At 39.2% G+C, this 9422-nt stretch overlaps 2 protein-coding genes across 2 annotated transcripts in view; one reads left to right on the top strand and one right to left on the bottom strand.

The window, feature by feature from the left end:
* Nucleotides 1-854: 854 nt before the first annotated feature.
* On the bottom strand, nucleotides 855-8362 carry LOC104942457 (carbohydrate sulfotransferase 3-like). The gene is made up of 4 exons (XM_010767680.1): nucleotides 7935-8362; nucleotides 5186-5351; nucleotides 4137-4688; nucleotides 855-3508 (listed from the first exon to the last, which is right to left on the bottom strand). Exons 2-4 carry the CDS (start codon nucleotides 5329-5331, stop codon nucleotides 2812-2814), a joined length of 1395 nt encoding a protein of 464 aa, XP_010765982.1. The 5' UTR covers nucleotides 5332-5351; nucleotides 7935-8362; the 3' UTR covers nucleotides 855-2811.
* The window catches only part of cdhr1a (cadherin-related family member 1a), an 18598-nt gene continuing 17263 nt past the window's right edge, over nucleotides 8088-9422 (top strand). The window contains exon 1 of the mRNA XM_010767684.1: nucleotides 8088-8148. Coding sequence (XP_010765986.1) covers nucleotides 8088-8148 — 61 coding nt within the window. The remainder of the gene's footprint in view (nucleotides 8149-9422) is intronic.

Genomic DNA, 9422 nt, shown 5'->3' with positions numbered 1-9422 from the left:
GTTAAAATGTCAACTAATAACGCTAGTTTTGATTTGCAATTGTTCAATAAAACCACTTTTTATGGATTGTTTATGGAGTTGGAGTCATTTTTACTCAAAACCAATGACTGGGACAGATTCAGCACCCCTAAAAACCCCTAGTTAGACATCTCAAAAGTCACTTTTGGTAGAAACATTTTTTTCACTATTTTTACCCACGCCCTATGGGCACCCTAACTTTGATTGGCTCTCCAGGCAATTCCCAGAGGATTTGGCTGTGGATAAATCGGGAGGTGTTACTAGACACCTATAGGAACATATGGTAAAAAAAGCTATTGGTAATAAATTATTTCACGATATGGCTAAAAAAATACCTAACTTTCCCTAACTAATATTGAATCTGACTTTTTCTACATCCAACTGACAGGTTTATCATTACTTTGAGAACAAATATTATTAATTTAACCCTTTTAAGAAGGGAAGATATGGTCATTTGTTCTGGGAATGTCATTTTCGAGCCTGAAACCTGAAAAACAGGCTCGGGATTTAATTAAAAAAGCTACAACCATAACACATCATTATGTAATTCTTCAATTGATAGCACTGTGTTGCTTTTTTGTAGGCCTATTGGTCACTAACTGCACGTCCAGACCAGGATTGTCCTCTCACCTTGCTCTTTAACCTCTGACTAAGAGACCATAAACATTTACAACATGTTTGTTTTCCAGGGTGTCACCTCTAGACACAACAGCAACATCTGATTGATCATCAGCATTATTTTGGATCCTTGAAGAAAGGAGTGAGAAATCATCTTATTGTGACAGAAGCAGCACTTGCACATGAAAGAACATAATGATGTCTCTATTGCTTCAAACCATTTTACAACAAGAAATAACTTTAATCACTTTTTCAATAGAAGAAACTCTGCCATTTGCATGTGTGTGATACATTTCTACATGCTTAAACATAATCTGTGCTTTCTTCTGCATCAGCAATATGACTGTAACTTAGATGTAATACACAGACAGCAATTTATTATAGAAAAACACAAATTTGACATCCTATGACACTGCTTTTCTTCCAGAGGCAGACTTGCTCTGCTATAAGTCACAGAAATGAGGCTTTGTGACTTGACTCCAGTTTTGACTTAGTAAAATCAAGCATTGCTTAGCCACACCACTTGAACACATATTTGTAAGGCCAAGCTTTATGCAAAAATCCCCATTAAGAGCTTTAGAAGAAACATTTTCAAATATGGCATTTCATTGTTCCCTTCTGACTCACAACCCTGATCAATAGGTGTTACTTTTCTTTTAAGATACTCAGACTTGCACCAAGACTTGTTTGGAAAAGAATTAAGACTTGACTCATAATTGCTACTATTTATACTACTCTGCTATTGCTGTTCTAATCATTTTCTTCACCATGAACATTCTTTATTCAAGTAGACACGTTCTAAATGAAGGAAGGACTTATTGTTTTAAGGACTGTAAAACATACAGTCACACATAATCGTAATGCCACTCTTGGTATCTGAAGTAGTTGAATAGACTGACTGCGTCCATTATCTCAGCTGCACTTGGTATTTCACAGTATTCCCTTTTGATCAAAAAACTTGCAGTAGTGACTCTGTTCAACTTGAGGCCCGCCTCTCTGTACGTAGGTGTATGTAATGTATTCAGTTATGTTTTAAACAGTAAGTTAGTATGAGCACGCTTCTATATGTACCTCTAAAGCATATCCCTTTCCATAAGCAGCAGAGCAGTTTCAGCCGTGCCTCAGCGAAGCAGAACACAATGCTACCATTGAGCTAGAGCCACAGTGGATACCTTTATATACCATCAAGAGTGACAGTTCACACAGCAGCACCTGGGTTTCACTTAAAGTAAAAGGCCACCTTAAAACAGTTACAATTTTATATTTTTGTTGTGACCATAGCCGTTAACACACATTAAACTCACGACTAAAAAGCCTTTACACTTTTGCAGGTTTTATTCATTCTGGTGATTTTATTTCTCTGACTTGTAAAGTAATTAAAACATCTCTTTGCACAAGAATGTTCCCTGTGTCCTTGAACACATAGGATATCAGTGCAGGAGCTGCTTCGGTTAAATAATACCTAAACTGTGTCCTTAGAGGATAGGAGGCAGCACTGGAAAATGCATTACTGCTGTGAATACTTTCTTTTGGGAAAAATAAAAGTACTTTTTGTGGAGATGTATCAATACCCCTTGTGAAGACACCACAAAATGCCACATTAATTTCACCTGAGTTGGATATGTAAAGCTCTATTAAAGCACACCAGGTCTAAACTAAAGTGATCGATCAGTTGATATATATCAAAATATACATTGAACTAGACAAATGTAAGCACTAGCGTCATGAACTATGAACAGAAACAACTTCTTTCTCAGACACACACATAAAGTTAACACACATCACCATAATTTCACTTTCGTAGATGATCAACTATCAATAAAATATGACATAATAATCCCTTTCAAGTCAGGCTTGACATCTAAGCCTTTTTTTAAATTTAAAACTAAATTTAAAGCGCCAAGTAAAGCTTAAATACCAGGCCTCTCAGTGAACGCAGAACACAAATAAATACTTCTCTTTCTTAAGTGGCTCGTCATTTGTATTAATGAGGCACATCATTGGTGAGAGTGAATATTATTGTATGGCCAATAGCTTACTGTCCCAAGTAAAACATGTTGTGTCTCCTGGCACCTTTGCATACTAGTTTTGGCCCGTGCAATAATGTCTTTTCCTGGTTTGGATCCATTGCATGAAATGTTTTCCAGATTCTCAGCTTCATTTTTTACCTCTGGATTAAAGAAAGAGCTTCTCTTCGAGTAAACTGATGGACTTATTCATCAGTGTCTTTTCATCATCCACAAATCTGTACCCAAACAGCTCCATTGTGGGTCCACACACCCTCTGCACTACCTGAGCCAGTGTGAAGGGAATGCTGAATCTCCATTTCTCTGCCTGCTCTGATGAGTTCTTCTGGGTGGAATAAATCCCGCTAGCTTCCTGCATGGTCTGTGTGTTCCTCAGGATCCACTCCCGAGCTTGGGGACTGAATGGTATCCCTGTGAACCTGTACATCTCCTCTGCCTTCTGCATGGGGTAGCGGGCAATATCCTCATAGCGCACCAACATGTAGCGTCTCCTCAGCCAGCGAGGTTGGCTCAGTCCCACCTCTGCTGACATCCTAATCTGGTCGCAGTTTGCTTTGAGCCTCTTTACCTCCTCGTCATCTTCGGGCACCTGGCCGTCCTGCGCCCAGGTCTTCCACGTCTGGTACTTCGAAGAGAAAGCCACCATGCGTGATGCTAAGATGGCCCGTGGATCTCGGACAAGCTGGATAATTCTAACGTCCAGACGGCGATCCTCCACTAAAGGCTGCAACGTGTCCAGCTGGCGCACACGGACAGTCTTAACGGCGTGGTGCTGCTTCGAAAGGCAGGAATCAGTTGCAAGGGTCAAGTTCAGCGGCCCACAGCGACGAGTCTTACAGTGAAACCTAAAAAAATAAGGAAGTGTTAGAGATTTGTATGATAAAATATTTTTTCTATGGTTGCAAAGAGAGAGGATTTGTTTCAGGTGACTAGGTTTACACTTACATGGTATGATAACACTTATCATCAAGTAAGTAAAGCATGATTAAGAATGGGCATGGAACTCAGTTGGCTGAATTAGTAAGTATAAAAGATGATCAATGATACTTTAAAATAAGATCAAAGGTATAAGACAGTGGACATAAAAAGGTGAAGGGGTGAGGTCAACCACTAAAAGGACTCACTAAAATGATGTCTTTAAGTGTCTCGTTTTGCAAAACATTACAAGAGTATTGTACATGCAACTACTATGTACAAACATAAATACATTCAAAGTCAATATTCAGTGAATTCAGCAACTATTGTGTTTTGTTTCAAATGCAGGGATCATACGTCGTATTTAGAGCAATTCATTTACCGAATTGAAGGAAAGAAATAAATTCAAGTCAGGGGTAACATAACATAACCTATAATAATTTTACCGTATCTAAATCTAAACTTAAAACTAAACTAATGCCGACATTGTTAAATAAAATACTGCCCCTCCCCCTTTGCAACTGTGTTAAAGTTGAATATCAAGAGGATATACAATACCTTTCAAAAACATATTTGACTACAGGACTGCAGACAGATTCTTCACAGAGGGATAAACTAGACTCTCTGCGGAAAAGAGCCGGGGTGACGTGGTCCTTAGGTGGGGGGGCGATGTACTTCTCAAGGAGAGAGAAATCGCACAGAAAGAGCCCCTGGAGCACATCCCGGTAGATTCCTGACAACACTGTCCCGTTGTTTGACTCTGAGGCTGTGGTCAGCATGCGCTCCACGTGCCACAAAGGCTCAAACAGGTAGAACATGTCCTCCCCGTGTTGGTTGAAAAGTTCCCCAACAAATGAGGAACCTGTCCGTGTTGTAGCCAAAAGTAATATGTGCTTACGGCCACCGCTGAAGCTGTACGTGCCTAAATCATCTAGTTCTTCCTCTTCTTGCTCCTCAGAGAGACTTGAGTTGTACCCAACTGTACCGATGAGTTTAGAGAGCAGCATTTTCAGCATCGTCAGGGAGACATTTTGTGTTGTGTTGCTATAATCCAGTGGAGGCTGTGGGGTCTGCTGTGGGGCCTGCCTCTGGATCAGTTTATCAGAGACTCTGTTGAGACAGAAAGGCCTGATAACTAGAAACACATATGATATGTCTTATATTTAGCTGACACATACAGTACATGAAGCCACCTTATGTTTGACTCATAGCAGGAGAATCACAACATTGGTCTAAACACACGTGAAAAGAATAGTTTGATATTATGGGAAACACATTTGTTTGCTTTCTTTTTGAGAGTTATATGTGAAGATCACTATCATGTCTGTGCATTTCATTCAAAGCTACAGGCAGTGGTCAGTTAGCTTAGCTTAGCATAAATAATGTAAACAGGTGGGAGCTGTTAGCCGGGCTTTGTCCAGAAGTAATACAAATATTGCTCATCTCTCAGAGACAGATCAGAACAACAACTGGTATTGCGTGTAATTTTAACATGTTGTCTTGTACTAAACAAAGAAACAAGGAAGCTGGAACATGTTAATCAGTGAGCTCTAGAGGTGTCCGATAAAGTTCTTACATTACAGATTACTGACTCTTTTTTCTCTTACCTTGACAGGATGTTGCTTTCCTTTTCAATGATGACCAGGGCCACGATACAGATGAAGATAATTGCATATTTGGTCTTCATTCTTGAGTTCTGGCTTTGTAATTGGACGTCTAGAGTATAGTCTGTGTGTTGCTCATAGCTTGTCATGCAGAGGCTAAAGCTTCATTCTGCAAAAAGAAAAGGCACTTTAGTTAAGGCAGAGTTTGCAAAATAGATATGATTCTTGGTTTATAATGACATATATCATAATCATGGACAAACATCATGTTGGATTATGCTTTAGAGATAACAAAAGTATAAGAGAAATACAAAACAGAAAACTAAATTACATCCCATCTTAGCCCTGAGGAACAAACATAAATTCAGCTAGTGTGTTTATTTAAAACCATCCTTTGCTTTTATCCAAATCCTGATAAATGTTGAGCAGTTTATACAACGCAAAGCTTTTTTAAACTTGGTCGCCTCATTTCTTAGAAACCTCAAAACCTGGTGGGGCTGGGGTGAGGGATAAGGAAGAAGACGGATTGAGGGTGAGGGAGTTAATGTAAACAGTGCGGGTTTCACCGACAGCAAACACAGTGAAACTCTTTCACATGGCAGAGGACACAGCCGCTGTATCTTTAACATGAAGCAATTTCAAGAAGTGGGTGTGATGATAAATTGCTCCATCTTCCAGGTAAATTCATCAGTATCATTTTTGTGAATCAGAAGTTTGTCCATATTGTGAAGTCACCATCAAGCGCAAGCCTCAACATGTTGACTGATATGATTTTTTATGATTTCCTGATAAAAAAGTTTATAAGGAAAGAGATCTAAGGGAAGTCAGAGCTTGACATTATCATAACTAAATCATCATCAACTGTAGTAGCATCATTCCAATCATTTGGGTGTATATGGGAGGCTGTGGCTCAGTGGATAGTGTGCTGGACTTTGAATCAGGGGATAGCAAGTTTGAGTCCCACTGCTGTCAGCATGTCGTTGTGTCCCTGGGCAAGACACTTCACCCCAAATTGCTCCTGTGGGGATTGTCCACAGTATTGAGTATGTAAGTCGCTTTGGATAAAAGCGTCTAACAAGTGACATGTGATATAATGTATTGCGTTACTGTGCCCGCTTATAGGCTATCATTGGACCTGCACTCATAAATATTAAGGGGGAATCAGTAAAGAAGACAACCCACAATAATGTCACTATATCAGCCCACATGTGGTTTGTTGCTCCACTGAAACCCTTAGGAACAAATGAACTGCTTGGATATAACTTACAACCATGGAGTACAACAGATTTCTTAATTATTATTATTTTGTTGCTGAAAAAGAAATGTAGACTATGCATGCCTACCGTCAACACACACACACACACACACACACACACACACACACAGATACACATAATTTGGACCTGTCAGGACAGTGAATAATTTCTACAAAGCATATCATTACTGGAAAAAGAAACAGTTTTGTGGAGTGATTGTGTGCTCTGTAAGTAAATATCACCCAATTATCTGAGCTTAATACGCCATAGCCGTCAAACTGTCAGGCTGAAGCACTAGAGCTGAGCACTTTTACATATTCAAGAGTCACTGGAGCGTTGGGCAAATCTGACTATCTGCTCAAGCAGAAACACACATCACTCTGTTTATCATCTCACTACAAATTACATTAATGGCTGCCGTCAAAGCCTTGAAGCAAAATCTCATGGAGACGCTGAAAGCCAAATTCCCACTGAATGCTAAGCTGTTCATCCAGGGGTTTTAGTGTAAACAATGAACTGTCACAGGCAAATACTGAAAACGTTATAATATAGTGTGCTGCCTGTTTTACATTTCAATGTGATTGATTGATATTAGTTCGGATGCCATTTGGAAATAAAAAAACATTTCTTTCCTTTCCGATATAGTACTGTATATCTTATATTATCCTCAACTTAATAGCTCTTAACATTTCAAGTTTGACAAAAGTGTGCACCTGATAACCTCACTACAGTAAACACCTTTGTTTTCTTAAATCGAAACAACAAAAAGGGTTTGGAGGGGATGTTTTGTTTCACTAATCTGCTACGCCATTAGTACACAAGGGTAGTGCCAAAGACATACAAACTAAAGTCTAAAAGATTCACAAGATGTGTGTGTGTGTGAAGACAGATAGACAACAAGTGGGCATACTTGGTTCAAGGATGATGAAGATCATATATCAAAGATCATCTATACATAAGCTTCATAATTGCTCTAAATGGACCTTGATGGACGTGTGTGCGTGTGTGTGTGTATTCTATAGCAGTCATTAGGGGGGAGGGGACCTCCAATTCAGGAGCCTTTCCAACACCCCCACAAGTGAACCAGAATTATAATGAATACTTCTGCATATTATTTATCTATGATGCCCTGAAACGAGTGTCTTTCAAATGATCACAATCTGAAAAAATGTAAAACCTATATGACCAACTCACATATTCAATAGGAACAAATATTGATTATTTTTGGACTACATGGCAGTATCCCTATTTGGAATCTCCATTATACCTGCATCACACACGGACACACATCACACATGTATGGTTTAGCAGCACAGGGAATAGTGTAAGCCTCAATAGTAATCATTTTTCAGCATGTAGAGCGTTTTTGGGCATGCATGGCAGCAGGATGTTTACAAGCTTTACCGTGTGCTGGTGGCTCGGTGGGTTATATTTGTTGTTACGCTTTGAGTAATTTCCTGACAAAATGTGGTGATGTTCGCGTAGCATATACAAACCTCAAGCTGATCTCTCTCTCTGCAATCGAGCGAAAACGTCCCGAGTCTTGCGAGAAAGAGTGTCGTCCGCTTCGTAGCATCTTGCTGCATTGTGTCGGACAAGGACACACTGCTTCATTGTATGCTCGGATGCGGGCTGCTCTTCTCTGCCGAATGAATGAGAAGCAGCGCGGAGGCATGGACGTCTTGCAGAAAAACCGACATAAAGGAGTGCGTAACGGACCGCAAGCGAGGATGTTTGTTCATTTAACTTTTGATGTAATGTTGATCAATTAAAAAAAACGTGTTTTGCTATTGTTTTTGAGGGTTCCCCCGACTACCTGAAAATAAATAAGCACCGATTCACCTTAAATAGTTTTTTTGTAGAAAGTATCATATCTCCAAACTTTGTCTCCAACTTTGTCCATGTGCCGGTGCCCACTGTTGGAGCGAGCTGACTGTAGCCACGCTTCACGTCACAACTCTTTTTCCGTGGGACATCCTGTGCTAGCAAGGTCACGTGATCCCCCAAAACACCCTGCAATTATATATAAAGACCCCACTTGTTTCAGGAAGTGCCGCCAGAATATGAAGTCCATGACACACTGTTGACGTAATTTAAATCACATGTAATTAGATGTTGTGAATTTTGCAGCCTCACATTTAGTTTAACTGACAATAGGCTAGCCTGTTTATCATGGAATTATTGTCATAAAATAATACAATGTCCATGCATTCCTCATTCATATGTACACATTTAGATGATGATGAAACTACAAACAACAATAAGAACATATTTTCTATTTCTAGTAACTGAATACCCTTTACCTTGATTCTGACTCGCCCCCGAATTCCTTTGCCTTCAGTTTTACTTTATACATTTCTTCATACCTTTTTATAACTTACAACCTGACTGCACAATAGCTCTTTATATTTTAGGAAAGTAAGTGAATATCTATAAGGGCAGTGAGCAAAACTAATTTAAGATTCCAGAGCTTTATTGTCATTGTTAGGGCACAACGAAATGTCTTTTGTGATGGTCATGTGGTGCAACATAGAATACAATACAAATAAGAATAAAATAAAGGAAGCGACCCTTAAAAGCTAATAATAGAGAGACATAAATAGGATAATAATAAATAAATACAGCTATAATAACTTCACTAAACATGATCAAGCACTAATATGTTCAGGTGTGGATGTATGTAGGGGAGAGTGGGGTAAGTTGAGCCATTTTTTAGTTATGCTGTCCTCTAAGCAAGGAGAAATGACACATAGTAAAAATGAAAACACACACCTATAATTCAGGATGTCTCCTATCAATGGCAATGATAATAATTAATATTTAATCAAGGGCAGTGAAAATATTACTTCTTTAAAAAAAAAAGTTTTGTGGCTCAACTTGCCCCGGGTTAGGGGGTAAGTTGATCCATGGTTCAAACCTGGGCATACCTGTTCAAACCTGGGCATACCTACAACAAATCTTAAAGGTAACTATAAATAACAAAC

The sequence above is a fragment of the Notothenia coriiceps genome, unplaced genomic scaffold (assembly GCF_000735185.1).
Source record: "Notothenia coriiceps isolate Sejong01 unplaced genomic scaffold, NC01 NC01_scaffold00004548, whole genome shotgun sequence".
Classification (NCBI taxonomy): domain Eukaryota; kingdom Metazoa; phylum Chordata; class Actinopteri; order Perciformes; family Nototheniidae; genus Notothenia; species Notothenia coriiceps.
The sequence above is the reverse complement of the archived record's forward strand: the minus strand, read 5'-3'. Positions and strand labels throughout refer to the sequence as shown.

Bases quoted from the DNA above. Each gene is read 5' to 3' on its own strand.
- LOC104942457 (XM_010767680.1), bottom strand. From the start codon at position 5,331: ATGACAAGCTATGAGCAACACACAGACTATACTCTAGACGTCCAATTA. The intron at 4,689-5,185 runs GTAAGAGAAAAA...CTGTCTCAACAG, and splicing joins GAAAGCAACATCCTGTCAAG to AGTCTCTGATAAACTGATCC. The intron at 3,509-4,136 runs GTATTGTATATC...TTATTTTTTTAG, and splicing joins GTCAAATATGTTTTTGAAAG to GTTTCACTGTAAGACTCGTC.